Source organism: Coturnix japonica, chromosome 2 (genome assembly GCF_001577835.2).
Source record: "Coturnix japonica isolate 7356 chromosome 2, Coturnix japonica 2.1, whole genome shotgun sequence".
Lineage (NCBI taxonomy): Eukaryota > Metazoa > Chordata > Aves > Galliformes > Phasianidae > Coturnix > Coturnix japonica.
In genome coordinates this window covers 14,062,047-14,086,065 of record NC_029517.1, presented here as the reverse complement: position 1 = coordinate 14,086,065, position 24,019 = coordinate 14,062,047, and the positions used below count along the sequence as shown (strand labels likewise).

Below are 24,019 nucleotides of genomic sequence, written 5' to 3'. Positions count from 1 at the left end.
ACATCAAATACAACACATGAACACGTCTGGTGGTTGAAAGGATTAATGAAAATTAATTCCTTGAATAATTTTTTGCGCTTGACTCCATGCTGACACCGTAAAAAAGCGCACAGAACCTTTCCTGAAGATGTTTAAGAATAAAACCAAACATTGTTAGTTAAATTCCAAAACACCACAAAACATGTTAGACAGTACAGTAACCATATTATGGATATGTTAGCATTAAACTGAAAGTTAATATTCCTATTAAGCTTGCATTTACAATTCCCAATTGCATCAACAATGCTACATCTCCAGTACTTATCTGCAAGACTGGGTATTTCAAATAACCACAAAGGAGATTATCACAGGCGTTTGCAAGCAGAGCAGTATAAAAAAGGCTTCTAACACTGTGTTTTACAAACTAATTTGACTCATTTGTTAATGACTACCTTGCAGTTCTTCAGTAAATCCTTTACATTAATTTTAACGGTATCTCTATTGCTCGACTTTGGTTCTAGAAGGACTGCAAAACTGATTGCATTATTTGGGAACAGTAAAGTAAAATTCAAACTACACTTTAAAACTACTGGAATAGTCCTGACACCGTTTCCCTCCTGGAATATTCTGTAGGACAGTAAACGTATGTAAACTTCTGGTGACCCCAAATTTTTCATTAATATATTTTCATAAACTTGTAAAAACCCGCATGTTTAGGTGTTTGAGAAGTAGTCGTATTACAGTTCCATCTTCAAAGGCCGTATCTGGCAAATTCAACGCTCACGTCTGCTAATACTTAGAAGCAAAATCTTATTGAGCTTAGTTACAGGCTTAGTATGTTCTGCACAGTTCCACTTAGCATAAGTCTTTGCAGAATCTGGATCAAAAATAACGTTAACCTACTTATTTTGCTGCTGCGAGTCTCTATATTGATGGGAATTCACAACACATACATACATGCAAATAGAAATTCAAAATATGAATAAGTACATTAAAAACTGATGAAGAAGAGCAAACATCCACAGTGCAGGACAACAGTACTTTTAAGAGCAGGAGTTGGGCTGAGATGCAAGAGTGACCAAAATAGGAGACAGGAACACATACCAAAATATACTGAGCAATGCTATTTTCTTCTGCAAATACAGAACACTAACACTGAAGTGACTGCAGTGAGGAAAGTTCTGTCAAAACATTGATATCTGCAAACACACCCAGGAGAAAACCCAGGTGATCTTGTCCAGAATACAGTGAAAATCCATTAGGACACAAGGATGCTGGAAGAACCTGCTTTAGCAGAGGGGTTGGACCGATCTCTAGAAGTCCCTTCCAACCACTACAATTCTGATTCTGTGATGCTACGTCACCACATCTAACTGCATAAACAATTGTACAAGGAAAAGTTAAAAGTAACATGAGCAAGAAAAGGGGGCTGTAAATTTCCTGACATCTCATAGAAGGCTCCAGATTAAAAAACTGCTCTAAAAGCAAGCCAAAAATTGTTTTGAAAATCGTACTCTGTAAGCATCTACGGAAACAATGATAATTCTTTACCATTTACTTCTAAACAGTTGACAGAATAAAGAGCTTTGTCACTAAATACAACATATGTGTATCCACAGAAGGTTCCATTCTTTGCTAGAGGGCCAGCATCTCCCTACTCCACTGCTGAGAATGAGGGTAGGCAGCAAATGAAGCCAAACCAATCCTCTCTGTACCACTTTGGTTTTGGCCTTACAAACATCAAGAGCTCCATGCCTCTGAGCAGCTGCCTCACAGCAGCACATTTACCAACAGCTCCTTAACTTCAGCTTAAATACCTGCAATCTATTGGAAAAATATCCTTTTTGCAAAATCTTCATGACTGATACAATCTCTACTGTAAGGTTCTAATAAAACCACTTGTAATTTATTCCTCTTTTCTCCACCCACTCGATCCAGATTTCATTACCAAACCACCAGGACGTGGGTTATTCAAGAATTTTCATTCTTTCCTGTTAGAAGAGAAAAGAACTGGCTTTGTATGTGTGTGTGTGTGCTCGTAAAAAGGAGAAAAAGAAGAAAGCTTTTGGAGCAATCTTTAGGCTTTGCCTAACAGATAAAGCACTGCCAAGGCACAGGTGACACAGTTCCACTGTAATGTGGGTTTCCTTAATGAAAATATTTGGCATTTCTATGACTGAAACTCACTGATAAAATGAAAATAGTAATAATTTCCTGTACTTTAAGAATGTTCTACAAATTGACCTAGGGCTTACGGGCTACAGGAAAGCTATTACATTCACTAAAAAGAACACACAAACACTGGGGACAAAGATAATAAAGGAGATTTCTCTGCAGCTAGTGAAAATACTCCGTAAAACTGAGAATAGCTTTGTTATTTGGAGACCGTTAATCTGAAAGCTGTTTTTATCTGTTCCTCCAAGCACATCCCAATACACAACCCCAAGAAAGTTTGCTTTAAGCTACTTTCAAAACTAAGGAAAATGTGTGGGGCGGAGACAAGGGATGAGACTGCTTCCAATATATCCCCCATTTCTAAGGTACTGCTACTGCACTCCTTGAAACGTGACCCTCCCCCTCTCAAATCTGTGATTATATACCCTCATATTTGTGGCTTAACTGTACTATGACCTTCAGAAGCTGTTTTACAAAGAACTGTTAATAAATATTTTCTATTAAAATCTGTATTTATAATACGTGATGGGCAGCTACAGCTGCATGAAAAGATTAAGCTGAACTGAAACTACAATATACTCACAAGGCAGGAGCACATTCATGAACAAGAAAAAAAACACTCTCATAGTGATTGCACATTTCCCAGTTTAGGAAAGATGAAAATCAGCTTCATATATTTAAATCAGCAATAGAGTATTATTAAAATCTAGAGAATGTCACTGTGGGGAAAAAAAAAAAAAAAAGATTGATTTGCAATAGAAAAATGAAGTTTCTCTAAGATGGTTAAGCTTGAAAGTAAACTTCTAAAAGGGAAGAGACGGAAAAAGAATTACTTGTCTGAGATATTTGATCAAATAAAACTGTATGAATATGAAAGGAGTTGCAACACAAACTGTCTGCAGAATATGGATATCAGCAAAAATTAATCTTAGCTGCCAAGAATGCAGACTATAAAATAAAAGGGGAAAATTTTGTGACTAAAGCAACATAAAATTGTGAGCATTAAGAAGCTTGCACCGGTTCTCTGGTCTATATGACCAGGAGCTACTGAACATACTAACCCATAAACTGCCCCTGGAATGTAACGGGTTTGGTGAAATAGCTGCTGGGAAGAAAATATGAAGAACAAACGCTCTCCAGCTTCAAATGCCTCCAAACCGTATGGCACTCCTCAACACGAAACAAAAATCAGCTGTTCCTAATACACTTAGGTAAGCGCCAACAGCAATCCAAGAGAATCTATGCATCTCTCTGAGGTTAGGAATGTAAACACACAAACAAAGAAAAAATGACTAGAATAAAAACCTGATTCGTCTTCTAACCACTGGCAACGTACATCCTGACATCGGCGCTGAGAAATCCACCTTGGATCATGCAGAAATCCAGACAGAAAACTGGCAATGCACAAATATTTCCTATCCTAAAACACTTCTAAAAGGAACAAAAATTGTGACTACGTTGAGTAAATTTTGGATTAGATACTCCTACAAAGCTAAAAAGGTAATTTCTCAAAGAGAAACTGGTAAAAGGAAGCACTGTGCTGTACATTCACATATGCTACATTCACCAGTAAGGCTCCAGAATGCTACAGGGCACTCACACGTGCTTCCTTTATTTTCATTCACTAAAACAAGGAGCAAAGCTTTCATTGACTTTGTGTATTCTTCACTGAATTTGGCCTCAACTTACACAACTTGTAGTGAACAAATGGTGCTTATCTGCAAATGAATTTACAGGTACTTTTGGTACTCACATGACATGTTACTGACAAAAGTAATCGTGGCATCCTGGTCATTACCAAGGTGCAATCTTTTTATGAGATATTTCTGGATGTTCTCTTTCCCCTTCAAAATATTGGCATTTTTTTATACCCACTCAAATACTGAGTATTTCTGTTGTTACACAGGAACTGCACAAACACAGAGCAGACCTCTTACTCTGCCTGCTTCTGGGCTGATTCCCAGCTTGCACATTTAGGCAGGGTTAATAAAAATTTAGGTTATGTCTGGATTTTTAAGACAAAATTGAGACTAGTAAACAGATGATATTCATCTGTATTTACTGTATGTTGATAAAGGTTCAAGCAATGTAACTACATTTTAAGTTTGGCACAGACAAGGTCCTAATGTTCTCCCCAGCAGTTCCTCAGGAAATTACAGCAGAAACATCTGATACTGCACTGTAACTTAAGTATTAGAATTCGGTGAAAAATTGTGAAATTTATTTGAGTCACTTTAGAGGGGAGAGTTCAAATTAATGGTATGATAACTCTGAACACAATGGACCTGAGAACCCTGAGCATAATGGCTCTGAACCCAAACAGTAAAGACATTCTGCCTTCTGAAAGATGACTCTTCTATCGCTCTTCATGACCACTTCATGCATGTCTGAAGTACGCATCCTTTTAGAGAAGCCTGGATATTCAGAGAGCACCCTGGTTTACAGATCAAAATGTGAACGCATACAGAGCTCGAAACCCATTACAAGCTGTAACACTGAATTAAAAATGAAGGACCAAAAATAGAATTGCATGGTTCACTTGGTGTGGTTATGCAATATGAAAAGCGGCACAAAGTACAGCTAACTGTTCTGATTTTAGGAAGTTGTCAGTGCATCTATACTTTGAAAACTGTTTCTAAAATTTAGATGTGCAAAACATTCACCACGCTTAGCTGATAGTAACTGGTCATATATGTGACTACAATCAGCCCTAAACATGAGGTAATGCAGCTCCACTCCTTCATTACCAGTGAAGGGAATTTGGACTGCCTTGTTCCTGTGAGATGGGCACACAAAAACATCCCAGCCTTGGTGATGTGACTCAAGTCCTTCAGTGACTGTGTTCTAGGCTTTGTTTTCAGTTTAGTGTCAAGACTTTACGTTACAATACTGAAGACTTGCCTAGAAATTTAGTTACTTAGTAAGCCAGGAGAGCCATAAATGCCTGCCATCTTTCAAGAATGCTTGATTCGCTCCAAAAAACAGTACTACAAAACACAGATGGACATCCAGAATACACCGTTTTCAAAATCAGACAGATTGACTGTGAGGAAGCCTGATCCTTTCTTGGAGAGCAAAGAGTTCTCGTGTCTCTACCCCGAAATTGGTCCTAGCCTCAGACAGGTCTATTTTCTATATATATTGTTCTGTCCTGGCTCCCATCTCTGTCGCCTCCTGTTCAACAGCACAGACCCAGCATGAGAAGGTTGCAGGGCTGCCTGTGGGCTGATGGCAGCTCTTTAACACATCTCTCTAAAGATAAAGCCATTACCTGTATTGTGCAGTTGTTCTCCAGTAATATTTATAAGGATTTTGCCCACGTTAATTATACCTCATCTTCCTTTTATGCTCTTTGCATTGAGAACAACAGCCGTTTCTTTATGAAGACACCTCCTTCGTAGGTGATGGAGCCACGTGACAACCACATTGAAGCCGGAAACAGCATTAAGACTAAAAATTTTGTTTTGCAGCCTTCCTACCCATATAAAGCAGAAACCCACTAAGATCTGATTGCAAAACCATGATAGTCTGGTTTCATGCTACCTGTACCTGCATTCAGAGAGAAAAGATGCAAAATTATTTTCTTCTTCAAAGCAAATATAATGAAAATGTAACACGGCCAGAATCAGATCCAAAGTCCAAAGAGCTGTTTTCCAAGTACACTTCAGTATCTCCACACAGTTGCAATTCAGCATTAATGAAGTTGATTTACTAACAAATCTCAAAGTTTATTTTCAGCACAATTAGATCACCGTTAGTTACCATGTGAATGCATGATAAAGTTATATTTTGCTAAGGTTTTGAAAAGAGATTAAAGTTCTTTCAGTTTGATAGTTCGTGTGTTCCAGCACTGTTTATATACCACATTTAAAAACAGCATACTACAATATGAAAACCATCTCTGCTTTACAGTCCTGGTTTAAGGTGTTTCAGTAAGCACGATCACTTGGATGTACTAAAGCACTCTGACATGTTTCTTCCTGTTCCTCTTGCAGGAGGAGGAGGATGAAAGCCTTGGGAAAAGGGCTGGTTGCCACAAAATCCACTCCAGCCAACCTTCAGCTGGCAGGAATTCTGGACAGTTTCAACTAAAATATTTTTACATAGCTTTTAAAATGGCACAAATTAAAAAGCTGAAACATATAATGGAACATTCACCTTTTAAAAATGTTACTTTTGTTTGAAATTTGGAATGCTGAAGCCAAAGGACTCCTTTCCTCCTCCCTGCTGCCTGCAATGATACATTGAGCTCAGACCAGCATTAAAGCCAAATTTAAGCTGTTGGGTTGTTAAGACATATTTTGTAATGTGGAAAAAAAAGAAAAAAAAAGAAAAAAAGAAAAGAATAAAAAAAGAATGACTACAAATTTGCTTTCTATTCTGACTGTGCCATTGCGTGCTCACAAAAGTGGTAAGCAAAACTTAGTTAAAACCTTGAAAGCACGTCTTTAAAGTCTTAAACTTTTCATGATATAGTGACCTTTTTGTTGCGTTAAATACATTGCTGACATAATGTGCCTAAAAAGCCAGTATTTCTCCCAAATTTATATGTTTTTTATTTAAACAGTAGCTTAGTACCGTATTATTAACAAGATAGTGGCACACCACACTACATAAATCCTTTATGTCAAATCCAATGAGCCATTTTTGAAACCTTCATATTCATGCTTTTCTCATGCACAGTACAGACATTTGTATGCAGGTTACCCCCAAAAGCAAAGTGGACACAGTAGTTCCAGGGAAAAGGAGCTGAAAGAAAAGAAGAAATTGTCTTTTGTAACCAATTGCTCACCTAGATAGGATCCACTGTTGTGACCAGCACATTCAGCATCTTCTGGACGAAGGGTAAAAGCACACAGAATAAGAGCCAAGAAATAAAGCAGAATAGTTAGAAGCCCAGCAAAAAATACGGAAGTACTTTAAAATGACAACTGTACAAAGCACAGCATTAGAAAGCCTTCAATAAGCCATTTTCTTAAAAACATAAAACAACGCTCATTGTTTTATATTTTAGCTGAAGACGTTCTGGCATTTTGCAGCATGCACACTGATCTTTTCAACGTCTCAAGCGAAAATTTTGATGACAGCAAACATCCTACACAGAATTCTTGCAATGCATTTATTCACGCTTTATCAGTTAATAGAAAATATGATGCTACTTAAAAGAAAGCAAAATGTATTTGATGTAAATCAAGCTTTTTCGTAAATTACACATTATCAGACTTCAGCTTTAAGTTTTGGCTCACTGGATTAGACAGAAAGGTTTTTGATCAAAAACACATCCTCTCATTAGATATGAAATAACCATAATGTATATTTTTACATACCGGAGGCCCTTTGATCAAAAATATGAGCTACAACTTCTAATGTTTTATAAACAAAGGCCTCTTAAGTTTAAAAAAAAGAAATACAAGAGATCAGCTGCTATTACTTTAACATATGCTGCCAGCATAACAGTAACCGGTTACACTTGGAGGGAAAACAGTAAAGATGATACGACGTGGATGAACTTTCTACCATCTCAGAGAAATACTTCTTCAGTATTAATTAGAAATGCAAGGCTTCTCTTGGCCCTGTAATTAAGTCAGAACCACCTCCTTCCAACCCAGCCCACCCAAGTTTTGCACTTTTTTTTTTTATGATACTTTTCTTAACACATCTTCCAACAGTTCAAGAAAGAGGGAAAGCAGTTAAAAACAACAGTTCAAATAACAGATCTTCGCATGAAGCAACCAAGAGCATTTTGGTACTTTCATCCACTTTAAAATTGATTCAGTCTATCTGGTGGCAATATAGAAGCATTATACGTACAACAACTCTTAGAAACATTTCACTTTTTACAATTTAATTCTAAACACATGTTCTCTAAATAAAATTATTGGGCTATGCAGGGAAACTTTTGTACATGTACCTTCAATTTCCTCTGAGAAGCACAAAGGAAAAATAGGAAAGGAAATCGTTAAATGGAGTGAAAGCATAACTTAAGAAAGAAAAGTTAAATCTAAGAAGAAAAATGCACCTACCACACTCAACCGCTTCCTCATCTTAGAACAGCCAAAAAAACAAAGTATTATTGTTTAATACTTCATCAATAGGAAAAAAATGTAGCTACGTAAGCTACTCTAAAATCCTTCACAGCACCTATTATATTGAGGTATTTACCATCATACTGGCACTGCGTTTAACTTCAATGTTTAACTACACCCAAAGTCAAAAAAGGACCTGAAAAGAAACTGAAATATGGTGTGTGTGTGCTGAAAGCTTCCTATAGGAGATCTGCTTCTGGTAGCAGTGCCCTTGCCCAATTGTCATGGAAGATCTCTTTTGCATTAAAGGCAGAGTTTGTTAATTCCACTTAATTGGTCTTAATCTAGAATTTCTAAGCATTGGTACCATAAATGTGATCTCAGTATTTTTCTGCACGTTAAATAACAGTTGCTACTGCCCATGCAGCTGGGTTTTGGAGGTTTCTTTTGTAGTTTTTGGACTGTCTATAGCTGCAGCTTAAACAACACTGAGAGAATTCATATATTCTGTTGTTATTTCTCTGACACCACACTAATATAATAGATCTCCTTAAGACTTTCTGTTTACCCATAGTAAATCAATACATTACCCTCTCCTCAACAGTGGAAAATTTACATTTTTACAGTCATTTTAGGTCTAGCACAGAAAAGTAACATATATATAATGGATTTTTGTACACAGAGATCTAACATACTGAGGTCCAGATTTATATGGAGATTTCACCATCTAGATATTATTTAAATTTCTTTTGAAGCTTGGATAAATAAGTCTGAAATATACACACTTCAGAGTTTCCACAAAGCTTGTCTGCTGACAGAATGTGAATATTCAAGAGATACTTTAAAACCTTTCATGCATGGCTGACATTTCAAGCAAAGGCTGGGTCAAAAGTCTCCTCTCTATCAGAGTTGAGAGGAGTTTTCCCATTTCATCGCAAGAAATGGATACAAAAGGATTTTTTGCTTGAGGGCTTATTCTAAATTTAAATAAATAATAATAATTCAAAAGACTTCTTTAAATTCTATTTACAATTTATCGCTACTGAAGGTGACCATATGGTTTCGGTAGGCTGGAGTGGGGAAAAAAGAGGTATGTGCACACAAGTATGAACTCCCAACTCTGCCTGCATGGCTGGGAGATGGTGGAGCTACAGCAGCTGAGCTAAGACAGTTGAAAAGAGCCCAGGCTTGTGGTAGGAAAGGGAATGGTCTCAACTCATTTATTTAATTTGTAATTTAATGCTATAAATTAAAGATGTTAGGATTCCCAAGTGAGCCAGCTGATGCCAGAAAGCAGAAGCCAAAATGTCTACAACTTGAGGTTTGATTCTGAGATGAAGTTTTGAAATTCTACTTTTTGTCTTGTTCTGTTTCATTATAAGATTTCCTCCTTAGTACTGCTCTTGGTTTTCTTGTGCTACTCCAAATGTTGAAAGTAACAGACCATAATGAAAACCTGTGGGAAATAAGCGGGTCTTCATATCTTATGCTATGAAGCAGCCACCACCACATACATCCCAATTCAGATTTCACCAGGAATTTTACCAGGTTTATTGTCTGTCTGCATTAAAGTCAGACATTGTTTGGCAGTAAACTTTATAACTGACATAGCTCTGTGTAAATCAATTGTACGTATGCAGCAGATATTTGCAGATACACGTCAAAAGTTCAAAAGCTTGGAGAGATGGAAAATTAGGATAGGACTTTTCGAGCCAGTTTTACTAAACTGAAGCAGTGTGGGAATAGAAGCAGAGATGTTTATCTGAAAGGAAAAAATGAGGCTAAAAGTGGAGATAGAATAAGGAGGAATAAATCTGATGGGAAAGAGGAAAATAAAAGCAGTGACAAAAAAAACCAAAAACACAAACCAATGCAAGACAACATAGAACAAATAAAACACTGAGAAAAGAAGAAATACTATTAATTAAATGTAGTGTGATAAGGCAGAAGGTACAAGGGAAATATTCATGGAAGGGGCTCAGGAAACAACAATGAAGTAGCACCATGATATAGATGAGAAAAAGAAATAGGAAACACAAGTGCAATGGAAGCTTAGGATAGAATTGGTTTTATTTGTTTTAGAAAGATTTCAGGATAGCCAATATGCTACACTGCAACAACACAAAACAGCAGTACGTACATTGCATTTTTGTATGTATTTTAAGTGAATTTTATTTCGATTGATGTGGAGGCCTTGTGTAGACTCTATTACTACAGAAGCTCACAATCTGTACCATTCCAGAAACTTACAGAACTCTTTGGTACAGTTCAGCACCAAACGAATTTTTTTTTACTCTTGTTGAATTTCGATCATATTTCATCAACGTTTCTAAGTCTGAAATCAAATCCAACAGTTCTGTTCACATCACATAATCCCTGCAATTCTATTCCACTGTACTAAGCAAGAAATTGTGTAAGAAACAGTGCAAAATAATGGCCTGCGTTACACAGAATACATTAAACAGTTGATTTTTTAGTGATGCACCACACAGCAACTGACATTTATAATGTTTTGCAGTTTTTATCCTATAGGATTCTATAGGTCAAATGATACACGTATGTTCATGTTTTCAAAAATTTAAGGTGATCTAATTTAACTATCTCATAACATCATTAGATAACAGTACATCTGCAATTTGGAAAATGAAGAAAGATAGTCCTGCAGTGAAGAACATAGAAAGTGTTTATGACATCCATTTCCACTTCTGTCTCATGTGACCTTGGTTCAAATGCCATCCAGCTCCAGGTTTCTGTAATTTCTCTGTGGCAGTAGGAAGTTAGTATTTGTAAGGAAAGAAGACTTCTGAACAAAGATGCTAATGTGCTAATTGAACTCTAAAGGTCTGGCATATTTTTTGTTCTTAATCCTAACTACTTGCAGGTGGGCAATCAAGTATCAAATAGGAACACAGAAAAATACTGAGAAGAAAGGCATGGTTAAGCTTGTGCAGCAATTATAACAAGCAAAAGAGTCCAACTACACATTTATCCTAAATGTTTGGTCTTCAAGTACAAGTGGTACAAAGCATTCATTCTTTGACCATGTTTAAATTCTTTTGTTGGCAGAACACAATCTTCAATTCACAAGACACTCATCTATGGACAAACTGGGTTACATCTTGTTTGAATGAATACCATTTGGATGCAGTTAAATCTTTCCCCTTGCTAACACAATGCCAATCACATATGGTAAATCAAAATTGAAAGTAAAATAGGTTCTAAGTCCTTGAAAAAATATAGGATGACTTTGCCACAGTAAGCATTTACATTTAGCATTACATATACAGAACAAATGTATTTTCAAGAAAAAGTCATGTCTAAACAGCTCTGTCTTAAGAGCGTCCTGCATACTCATATATACACACAGAGCATGGACATATGTATATCATAAATATACACACATGCATGCACTGCATAAGTTAACAGAAGTTGCTGACTATACCAGCATAAAATATAAAGTTACCACTAATTTTCATACCAGAGACAACACAAATATACTTAACAGCAACTGCTTTGAAAGCAAAATTATGCTGAAGGGATATAACATCTTGGCTGATTACTGTGGTTCATAACTGCAGAACTGCAACTGAATTATTTGGTTTTTATCCAAAGAAATTTACTTCCCTCCCTCCCATCCTTCCTCCCTCCATCCCCCTCCTACCCCAAAAAACAAAACAACAGTTGGTCAATGTTTTATCTACAAACTAAAAATTAAAGTAGGCTACAAATGTAAAAACTGCCATGTTTCCTGGCAGTGACTATTACAGTTAGAGCATGATTACTCTTTGTATTCAACTTAGCAGACTGGGAACTATTAAATGAATTCTCTGTACGAAATCTCTTGGCACTCCTTGGACTGGATACAGTGAAAGGCTTCACAGAGCCAACTCTGGCTGCGAAGCTGTGCCCAAGCTGAGTTCCTCAAGCCAGGAATTCTGTTAAGCACTATTCAGGAATACCATAGCAGCAGATTCCACCCGAGCTGGCCTTCAGCCATGGCTAACAAGCTCAGACACACTTCAGTGGATTTCATGCAGCCAGCACTGCCCCCTCCCTTCTACATCCCAAAGAACACTTCATGCCTCGTGTCAGTGTCAGGTGTATGGCAGGTGCACTCTTCCAGCACAGCAGGGTTAGTCCTGCTCGCACAATCTCATGCATCTCTATTCCTTTACTTCCATTTCATTTATGCTGTTTCTTCTCATTATTTTTTCCAATTCAATTTTCCCACAGGATTAATGCACAAGCAACACTGCTTTTGGCTGAAAATTCAATGCTGTTAAGTATTGAGAGAAATGATGAAAAGGGTTGAGAAGTTTGTTATCCTTTCATCATTTTGCACTTGGAAATAACACTATCAATTTGTTCAGCAGGTCAGAACATCTAAATGCCACCTATCTCAGGCTTTTCAAACTTTTTATATCTTACTGAAATTACTGTGAGCACTTTCTAACCATTAAGAAAAAAACTGAAATGGAGTTTGTATTAGCAATTTTTGCATTCACTGTTTCAAAAACTTCAACAAAACAAATATGTTAATGTTGGGGTTAAACTGAATCAAGAATCAAATGAACTACAGTATAAGTACTGGCTATTGCAATGCTCTTAATAATACTGTTAGTTGCACTTATTTGATCACTTCAAAGCCCATCTTCTATGGAGTTATGTCTAAGAGGTTGATGGGCAACTTTTGTCCACGCATTCTTCCACTGTCCTTGTTTCTTTTCCCCATCACACTAAATTTCTCCTTCTGTTCATCCTCAATTCTAGATGTCATTTCTATACTTTTACCCCTATTTTAAAACTACAATTGAAATAGAAAATCTTCCCAAGAGTAAATTAACCTAGCTCCTTACAGGATTTGAAGCATACTTAACAAAGCAGATCCTGATAGATGTTAATGTTACTGTGAATATACTGTGACTATATTTCAGAGAGCTCTTCCGATTAAATACAACAGCCCTCTCCAGTTCCCAACACTGCCTTGAGGAGAGACTGGAAAAAAAAGTTCTAGATATTTCTTGCATAAAATTTTGGCTCATTTTTAGGTTAACTTTGAAGTAGGATACTACTTCTCTGGAAGCCCACCTAGGAAACCACAGCTGCCACCTATCTAGATTTACTCCTCATTACAAAATGTGGGATGTGGGAAGTGAGTTGACTAAACAGAGAAGGCTGGAATCCAGTACTACTTTCCATGTCTCAAGAAAGCTTCCTAGTACGTGTCTCAGCCCTCCCAGGAAATGAACTTCTACTAGCAGATCTGCTGACATCAACAGATGTTTGTCTTTTGGAAGCTATGTGATATTATCAGCTAGCAAATTTCCCTTTCCACCTAAATTGCTATGGGTTGAAACAAACCTTTCAATGTATAGCTAGAAAGATCTACCAATCATCACTTTCCTCACACAACCAGCCTTCCAAACATTGAAGAACCTTTCATCAAGTTGAAAGCCTGTAGTACAGAACTTTAAAAAAAGACAATATCAAGCACTAAGGACTTCTTGCCTCTCTACTGGGGAGTTTGCTAAATCAAATTTTAGAGGATGTGCCCAGTACAGAAAAGGGAAAAAAAATGATGGCAGACTTTTCCAGTTTTCTAACCTCTACATCCCCTTCCTCACACATTTCTGATATTATGTTCGTTCAGCCAAGTAATGCGCTGCTTTCCAGCATCAATTTTGGTATGGCATCTACTGTGCACAACTACAGACAAGACCACCATATCTCACAGTTTCACATCCATGGTTGGTAATTAGAACTTCCTGAGCGCAGCTCAAGCAATATTCTAGTCACAAATTTTTTCTACAGGTGAATTATGGTCTTCAAAATGCTTTCTCAATGAAAGACATAAATACCCTCCCAACACTAAAAACATGTTTGATCCTGGAATAAATAGATGGAACTCTACTCAGAACAGTGCTGCCAATCTTCTGGCAGATTTATTTGTGCTAAGAGCTGAGGACGAGAGAATGACAAATCTCCACTATTATGCTGTCTTTCCTTCTTAAAGAATCAGCTCTGTCTTCTAGATGACAGTTGCATGGATCTGGCTTTGTTTAGAGAAAGTCTAAAAGAGAATGTTAACAAGGATACTGTTGCACTTAAAGACTCTTGTGTTTTAAAGGGGAAGAAGAGAGAAAATCTCCCCTCTTGTTCAAGGTTGGTAAGACAAAGAAAATATAATCAGCATGAACAATAATAGCAGCCAAAATACTGCAGGATTTATCTGGATTGTAATTTTGTCAATTCCAAATCAAGAAGAGTGAGAAGCACCTTGTAAAACCTTTCACTTGAAGTTCGTGAAAAGACATAGTCCCTTTTGAAGGGAATCATGCAGTGTTGCTGCAACTGATTCACCTCTTCACAAGCACCACTGCCCTCTTAACTGAAGGATCTTTTTCAGGGTTTTATCCAAGTACAACAACAGTGGGCAGAAAGAAATAGATACACACTGGGACCAGACACTTTTCCAAAACTAGGACCTTGAGTCTAGGGAAATAATAGATTTACTACAAACCAGAGAAACTCCTCTTTGTTTCTATGATCCATATAAACTAGAAATGCTATAGTTATTGTAATTACAAAGCTAATTGAGGGCTTTCAAGTTAATAATAGCGTTAGGGCATACAATCAAATAGTGAAATGGAATGAAAGACAGAAAATGCAGTTTATTAGAGAACTAACACTGACCATCAAAATCCAGAACATAAAAGCCATAGAAAGAAGTTAGAAAAATTGCAACAGAAAACTCAGTGAGTATTTCGGTTTTATGCATTCAGCTTTGCACTTAGTATGTCAGTGTCCATTGTTTCCCATAGTATCCACACTTGTGTCATTGCTAGAGAATAAAAGATGGTTGGAAATTTTAGTCTATTTTTTGACTATTTCTAGTTGAACTCACAAACATGTTTGTATTTATCATTTAGATCCTACTGCAGTGTGGTAATTTCTAACACTGTACTCACTCTGTTATGAATCTGTACAACTGAAAGAAATAACAGGTCAAGTAAAATATGCAATAATACTTAAAACAGATGTTGATGTAAATTCCAGTGGAAAGAAAATATTTGTTTCAATGTATGCACTTTCTTACAGCTTATTTTTCTTACGTTGTGCAACTGCAGAATTTAAAAGCAGAAACAACTAAGACTAAATTTGCTTAAAAAACAGTACAAAGTTGTTCCATAAAGCCTTGTAAAAGAACTGAGTGTCCTGACTTTTAAAAAAGTCATGCTCCTTCATAAGACACAAAAAATTAATAACTATATGGGAAAGGAAAGGAAGAATAACCAATCTTTTATCTCCCTCTCAATATAAATTTCATCATATCAATGCAGTCCAAATTATATAAACTGTTGAGCCAATTCTGCTCTATTTCAACAGGAAAAGAACACTCCTCAACCTTTGAAATTTTATATATCAAAACATTAATTGGGCTCAGTGCTTTGAAAACAAAGTCAGAGGGTTAGGAATAATTGTTGCTGCTGTTAAAGCTTTTCGTTTCAGCTGTTAGAGTTATCTATTTTCCTTTTGATAGAATGCCATCGAGTAGCTATTGTGTCCTGGAGAAACGCATCCTCTAGTCACAACAGTGAAACAAACTGCTATTTTATAAGGTTAGAGATCAAGAATATGACTTTTTTTTTCAGGTTTACAGACTTACATGATTTTCTGTTGGAAATTTTCAGTGGCTGAATCTGCACTTCTGGTCTTCTTAGTGCAAATCTCCTATAAAATGGGAGGTGGCAGGGTAAAGACACAAACTCCTTAGTTTTCACTGCAAATTTGGGATTAATAAACCCTTAACATCATGAGACTATGGCAAAATAGCCAGAAGACTTCATAAGAAATTAACTTTAAACAATGCAATCTACTTATGATGTACAAATTAAATTCTGAGCCTCACATTTTTGTAAGCGCTCCAAAATCTGTGCAGTTCTTATTTCTGCATAGCACATCAGTGTGAATACAGATACTGATGTGCTATTTTCCATATGTTTCCCCTTTCAATCTGGAGCACTGTTATCCTACCAGTTTTTGTCATTATTAGTTGAGGCCAGACAAATAAGGAAATCCAAAGAATTTCAACAACAGGTTTCCAAGTTCAATTGTCTTGCTACAGATGCAGGTTTATCATGCCCTTGTAATCTATGACCATACATATGACAACTATGCTAACTTAACCACTTGGAAAATAAGTGATATTTTTACTATAAAATATAATGAAACTATGCTTCTCAGTAGCTCACCTCTCCTGGAAATGCTTTGAAGGGATCAAGCCTGCTCTGGGATTGGCATCACCTTCGTGTTTGGCCTGCCACCAGGTTGCATCATCCTGGCTCATGATCTGAAGTATATCTCCTTTTCTGAAAGCAAGTCCAGCTTCTTTACAAGGAATTGCTTTATCCTCATTAGGATCATAGTCAAATAGGGCTCTGATAAACATCTGAAACAAAAAGCGCTTTTTCCTTAGAATCAAAGTATTAACATGTAATCCAAAGGTATCTTCTGTTTTTGCTTTCACTCTTCAAAGACATTGTGGTAAATAACGTAAAGCAATAAACATTTACTGCTGTAAATCATCCTCATGGAAGTCTAACATCAGAAGTTAATAAAGAAATGTTTTACTCATTGCTCCTACAACCACAATCCTTATGTAGTAAAGGCTGCAAGATCCAACTCCCAAAGTCAAAGAGAACTTCAGACTTTCCAGGGAACAGTGTGCTCATATGAGCAAGAGAAGATACTTTTGAACTAAGGTGCTATGAAGTGCTTTTTGCCCACTGAATGATAGGAGGAATACTTGGAGGGAAGCTGGGTGCTCACACAAGGTTGAGGATTGCCAATGCTAATTTCATTGCTGCAGAGTCAGGGCTAAAGAACCTTGTTGCACTCACCTGTAAATCCAGCACATCAGTATCACATTAGAAAAACTGATGACTGTGGCATAAGAGATACTTTTGTTTCAGTCATCAAAGCAAACAATACTGATCCTCAGCAATGATGTTTACTGCAATACCTTCTGAAATATTCTTGTATACTTGCCTACCTTGCCTTCCTTTGATGGCGTTTCTTCCTTTACACTGGGTATAATTTTAAAAGTAATTGCTCCTTGAGACTGAGCCTGTTGAACATTTAAAAAGATAATGCACAAAAAATTAAATTGCATTTTTAAAAGGAAACTTAAAGGAAAATTCAAATTAATTAGAAAATACTCAAAATACAATGAGCCTTTCCTCTCTCCAAATACGACTGATGGAGTTTGAAAGCTTCTCCATACAGAACTTTGAACTGCAAAAATTACAAGTAACCTCTGACTAGACTGCTAACGTCTGGCACCTGCGTGTTTTGGAGGTTCCACTTCTTCAGTGAAAGCAGGAGCAAACGTTACAGCTAAAATACACACATATTAGAAGCTACTGCTGGACTCCTGGCACAGTTTGAACATCTCTGGAAAAATCTAAGTAACATTTCATTTTTCAGAAAAACCTGATAGAAAAATTCAGATACGCCCGTGCCATATTTATCATATAAAACTATTGGGGGGATTTATTCTTTTGGCAAGTAAAAGAAACTAGAAAAGAAAAATATTTCTGAATAGGCTATGCATACTAAATGGAAAAAAAGCCCTCCACTATAAATCTTAAAGCAAGTTAGCCATCATCAACCACCTCATCCATTCATCTTTCCCCGTATCCCTCTTTAAGTCTGTCTGGCTACATTTTACTTATTAACCACAATATATTCCCACTGCCTCCGTGACATTTTGCCATTGAAGGAAGTGCTAATCAGCTGGAGACTCTGCTACTATTGCATGCAGCCGACAAGTTTCATAAAACTCACAGAGTGCAACAGACAGCCAACGATTTAAGCAAAATGGAAACAGGCCTGTCCACTACCAAGTGAGACATACTTCTGCCTGCATGTCTGTGATCCAAGAGCTCACTGTTTGACAAACAGCAGCCAAGTTCTTATTTCACCAGCCACAGGGCTGGAATCAATAATTCTGTTACTTTTGAACCAAGCTCTAACCAGCTTTTGATGTTTATATTGCACCTTAAGGAGGTAAATGGGGAAATTGTTCACACCTTTTGTAGTGCTAAGGCATTTCTAGAGATTTTTAAATATTAATTTCTGCAGGAAAATATTTTTCTGTAGGGAATGCAAAATCATAAAGCAAATATGAATATCACTGAACTAACATTTGAAATGAATCATCTTGGTTATTGAATCACAAGAAACTGTCATTCAACTTAGTAGGACAGCAATGTATATACGTATATAGAAATGAGTGCACCATAAAGAGCTGCTATGACTCTCATCAGTTTATCTGGTGCAAAAATAAGAATATTTCTGGAAGAATCAAAATTACTTGATTTGCAATAGTGATCCTTAAATGAGTAAACAGGCTGGCTTTACAGGCTGTGTTCACATATATCATATATAAATCTTAAGAGTATGACTTACAAATCATACTCTTAATATGGTCTACATAGTCTAAATAAGATTTACAAATCATACTCTTAATATACTTATCTATTTCTCTATCATGTACACATATTATGAATTCATCTTCCCTTGGAGTTAATGAATTAGAAATTAGTAAATCTAAACATCTGAATCCAACAGATCATTATGTGTCTTATAAACTTCAGGTGATACACTGAGGACTGCAACATATTTACAGCCATGTGGTCATCACTAACTCCTCACAAGTCATTTGTTTTGGTTCATATCTGTTATGTGGAAAATCAGTTTTTTTTTTTAAAGAGAAATAGAGTTTTGTAAATAATTGTATTAGAATTAAATGCTTTATGTAACATAGATTATTTACTAAGAAACACATCAGAAATTTTAAGTATAATCACTTGACCTTCCTGAATTAATTTTAAAATGTTTGTTATTTACCAAAATGTGTATTATTTCTTCAGGTCGTTTGTGAAGCACAGCAATACCATTGACTTCTCTCAGTTCATCTCCTACATGGACAAGACCTACAGAAGGAAAAATGAGTTGTTAAATGGTAGATCCATATGACACAAAAAGTGCTGTCAACATTCAGCTTTTTTCTTTAAGTTCTTATTTAAAAGCAGGGATATGTAGTGAACACAACTACAGCTACAGTCCCCATAGATAAGCCTGAGATTGTTGATTTACTCACCTCTCTTCCTTCCTCCCAAAACTTACTATGATTTCTTTATGACTTTTCCAGACTTCTATACAGATGTTTGAAAAAATACCCATGCCAATTCTTTTTCTACTCATACTACTTGTTGCTACACAGCTGCAAGTACTGCAAAGATGACTTATGCTGTGAGTGCTAATCTGTGGTACAAATGTTTCCTAATTTAATGATATTTATACAGATTTATTCTACTATCCCACCTAAGAGGGAAACACGACTCTCTTAGGTTCTCTTCAACGAAAACAGATACATTATGAGTATAACTCAGGATCTCCTGCTTGAGTTCGTGAAGATTTTGGGCACGCAAAGCTAAACACTGGGATCCAGAGGTGGTCTGGTATTTTGATAATTACCAGCAAAACTCGAAAACAATGCACTAATATAAAATAATGCATCCATCCTGAGTTCCTCCATCAGCAGGTTGTAATGCTGGCTTATCACATCACTTCTAAGTAGAATTCTTCAACTGAAAACAAACCATGATAAATCTCCAAACAAGCAAACAACACCCCAAAAAACCCACCAACTTTATCTTCTAACTCAGACACCTAATGGCCAGAGAACCAGGGGAATAAAGGCTGCACAAATACTTTCACCAGTGTCACTTTGACAAACTATCCAAGCCTCAAATTCTTTTGATAGTGACATATTTAATGGGTACAAAACAATCCCATTATACCACATCTTCTATATTTTATAGCTGGAATGGCTCGTGCAAAGAAGCAATGCCTTACCACTTCTGTCTGCAGCTCCTCCACGCATTATCCTTGCCACTACAATTGCACCAGTATGTTCATCCCTTTTAATAGTAGCCCCCTTTAAAAGAAAAAAGTTGCTTCATTAGTTCAACCATAATTTAAACTCCCTGCAGTGAAAAATACTTGCAATGCAAAAATGCAAAAAGTTGATAAGAGTATCTATGCATGAATAAGTCAGAAATGATACTCACTCATGTAAAGAATTACAAGATATGTAGCAACCTATTAAAATGTGTCTTTATTTTAGTAGTGAATTCATTATACAAATTGCTTTCAGAAATCACAAATGATACAAAAAGTTTATTTACCAACTCAGTGTTAACTGTTACTGTAGGCTATTTGAGTCTGCTGCTGAGATTGTGTTAAACTATCACTGAGAAGCAATAAGCTGTGTCTGTAGTAAGGGGCTTCTTACCTGCCATGGTCATAAATGTTCCTGTACATAAATGTACCTGTGTTCCTAACAGTTGCACTTCACACTCAGAACTGCCCATGCAGGCACTAATATATTTTTTGCTTCACAGTGTTATCAATAAACCTGAAAAATGCTTTGTAATCAGAAAAGAGGCTCAAAGTGATGAGTAGGAATCAGGCAGTGGTAGACAGGAAGAAACTAAAGGACCCCACAGCCTGGAACTGCTGTTGAAGAGGCAGTGACGCTTCTCTGAAGTATAGAATAGAACAGCAGAAGCAATGGAGTAGATAGAGGCCGTACTCTTCAGGGCAAAATCCCCAGAATAATGCAGATTATTGTAGCTATATAAATCTTACTGTACAATCACTTCCAAGACGGTTACCTGATCTAGGATTGTCAAAAGCAACACCAAAAAAAGCACCTCCTGGCCACCAGTCTTCTACCTGCACGTGATCACTTGCCATGTTAATGTAGTAAGGTACCTGCAACAGCTCCAACACTGTTCATCAATGAATGTTTACAATGAATTCACTGGTTAGCGCTACTTCAACTCTGAGCACAGCAGTGCTCTGTGTATGCTGCCATCTCTGATCAGCGTTTCTTCCATCAAAGGAGGGTTATGATTGAAATAAGTCAAACAAGTATTTCAAGTTCTTTGACTAAATAAATTGCTTTATATGTAGCTTTCTATATTTGATTAAACACGGGTATTAAATCTAGCATTACCTCATTTTTGAAGTATTTCATGAAAATAAAGCTGAAATATATACAAGTAATGGGGATGACATTTCACTACAGTTAACACTTTTACCAACTGTAAAAAGAAAGTCTTCCTTCCCCTCCACCTCTAAGATGTAAACATGACACAGTACATGAAAAATGGGAGATCAATTTATTTTTAATATATGCAAGCTGCATTAACTTTAAATAGGAAAAACCTGCCTCAGATACATTAATATTGTCACTAAATTATTATCTTTTTTTTTTTTTTGAAGCTTTATAAGTAGTCAACAGCAATGTTTACTGCTAACTTTGTGCATTTTATTTTACATCCAAAGTTGTTTTGTATGAAATATCATCAGTAAGCGAAGTAATTCTGCAATTTGTCAAGCTTATCCTCACGCTCTGCATAGAGTGATGGTATTTGTAGGTATTTGTTTGTATTCCTTACTATGATCTCAATTTTAAATTAGACAGTGCTTCAGGAAAAATAAGATGTGGCTGCAGCTATTCTCACTGGAAAAATTCATGATTAGACTGAGCAAAATGAATAGAGCAGTATTATGAACGTATAAACACAGCATTAACCTCACTAGCCTATACCTCTATATTAAACTCTGACTTTGCAGCAACAGCAATTAATTTAGTTTATTATTAAAACCTGTAAAACTGTACTTGTTCAAATGTACATTTTTCTTTTTATTATATCTATCAAAAAGAAAAAAGCATTAGGATGCAGCAACCAAATATAAACAGAACCTCTATGCTATACTGTCCACGCAAAACAGAGGCTCCCTCATTCATCGGTGAAAAATCCCTGAAAGACTCTATGCTGTTCGCTTGGAGGTTGATACTGTTAAACTTCACCCACGTTTAACTTCAACTATCTACCCGTGTAAAAAGTTTATTTCCCCCTTTAAATGTTGGAAAGCTGCAATGAGATCTCCCTGCAGCTTTCTCTTCTCCAGGCTGAACAAGCCCAGCTCTTCCAGCCTGTCTCCATAGGAGAGCTGCTCCAGCCCTCAGAACACCTTAGCAGCCCAGCTCTGGAGAATATACTGGCACGGATTGATGTTGGTCTGAAAGATGTTCCAGCAGAGGTTAAAGGTAATTTGGGATTTTCACACTAAGTACAAAATCGAGCTAGAAATTATGTAATCCAGGCTATGTAGCTGTTAATAACTCCTTTATGGCAGTCTCAAAGTGAATGCTTAGCCCCATAGCACTGTTTGAGTTCACGTATGTTTGCTGTACCTACAGAACAGAAAGGAAAAAGGGAGTTGTTTAACCTTCTCTTCACTCCAAATCTGGAATACTTAAAAACAAATCACCAAACAAATGGATTTCTTTCTGAGCACTTGAAGAGTTGTTATTTTGAAAAAGCAGCTTCCATTGTGCTGCTGCCAGCTCTACTTAAATTATGAGGTATATATAATCTGGCAAGAATGTCTCCTTATGAGATGTTCAGCCCCAGTACTTGCAGTTACATGTGCAGTGCAGCTCCTCATTTAGAGCTTCAGAAATGGAAGAAGGTTAGGCTGGACCTCAAGAGCTGGAAAATATTTTCAGCGTTGCTAGCCAAAAGTGTAAGTTACCCTAAATGAGACATATACAGATGTAATAGCACAGCTCCATTTAAAATACTTTTAAAGGGAAAAATAAGGAGTTAGGGAGCCATATGGTGATCAGACCGAGAAAATGTTTAAAGGTATACCATGCAAAAGCACTAAAAATAATACAAGGTCCTTCAGCAGGGAAGAAGATTGTTTTTAATGTAGAAGCACTGATTGATGAGCATCACTCAGGAGTCTCACAAATACGAACTTTAACAATTCAGCCATTTATCTGATGGCTCCAGAATAGAAATATTCTAAGCCTCTATTTTGCATGAAAAAAAAAAAAAAAGAAAAAAAAGAAAGAAAGAAAAAGCAAGACTACGCAATAAAATAACTTACTAATAAAAGAGAATGAAGTATCAGGGGTTTTTCTTGCATGCTTTTCTATTTAAAATGTATGCAGATGTTGAGTGTAAAGCAGTACTTCAGTGAGGCCTATTTTAATTCATTCTTCATTTAGGATGTAAATGTAGTTACATGTTACATGTCTGATAGCCTACAGTTACTTAGAACCCGATGCCCATGTACATTAGACAATGCACACAAAGGCTGTCCCTACACCCAAACTAATACTACCTGTAACATGGCTGGGTTGATCCAGTAATGAGAACTGAACTGTAGGGGTTTAGAGGAAAAGGCACAGAGGAAGAACTGGGGAATGTGCACCAACAAACATGTATGTGGTTATTCCTAATCGCTACAATTTGTTTCACCCAAGTTCAGCTATAGAAATCAGCTATTTAGTTCAAGCTAGGTGTCAAGGCTACTGCTGCAGTTAATGAAAACAAATAGGCAGCTCCAAAGAATGAATTAACCATTCCTTCATTAGGACACGTGTCTTAAATAGAAGGAATAAATTATTCTCTGGAACTGCCTGCTTTTCTCTTGCCTGTAAATATAGTCCTAGAGAAGTGGACTTTGGCGTAAGTAAAAATCCACCATGCTATCCAATAAAAAGCCAAATTGCAATCTGGTGATCTTTGGGCAATCTCTGGAAAAATAGATATCTCTACTTCTCTGCATTTGAGATTCTGAAAGATTCTAAAATTAATTTGTTCAGACAAAGCCTCCTCAAAGTGATCTCACCTCACTTGAGTAAGAAGCTCTTTGAACAGCATTTGCTAACAGAGCATTTAGAAACA

At 36.6% G+C, this 24,019-nt stretch overlaps 1 protein-coding gene across 1 annotated transcript in view; it reads right to left on the bottom strand.

Annotated features, from left to right (window-relative positions):
• MPP7 (membrane palmitoylated protein 7) overlaps nucleotides 1-24,019 on the bottom strand; it is a 92,766-nt gene that overhangs the window by 16,078 nt on the left and 52,669 nt on the right. The window contains exons 6-10 of the mRNA XM_032443057.1: nucleotides 20,103-20,184; nucleotides 19,092-19,177; nucleotides 17,233-17,307; nucleotides 16,433-16,629; nucleotides 15,847-15,911 (exon numbers count right to left, since the gene is read on the bottom strand). Of these exons, the coding sequence (XP_032298948.1) occupies nucleotides 15,847-15,911; nucleotides 16,433-16,629; nucleotides 17,233-17,307; nucleotides 19,092-19,177; nucleotides 20,103-20,184 (505 nt within the window). The remainder of the gene's footprint in view (nucleotides 1-15,846; nucleotides 15,912-16,432; nucleotides 16,630-17,232; nucleotides 17,308-19,091; nucleotides 19,178-20,102; nucleotides 20,185-24,019) is intronic.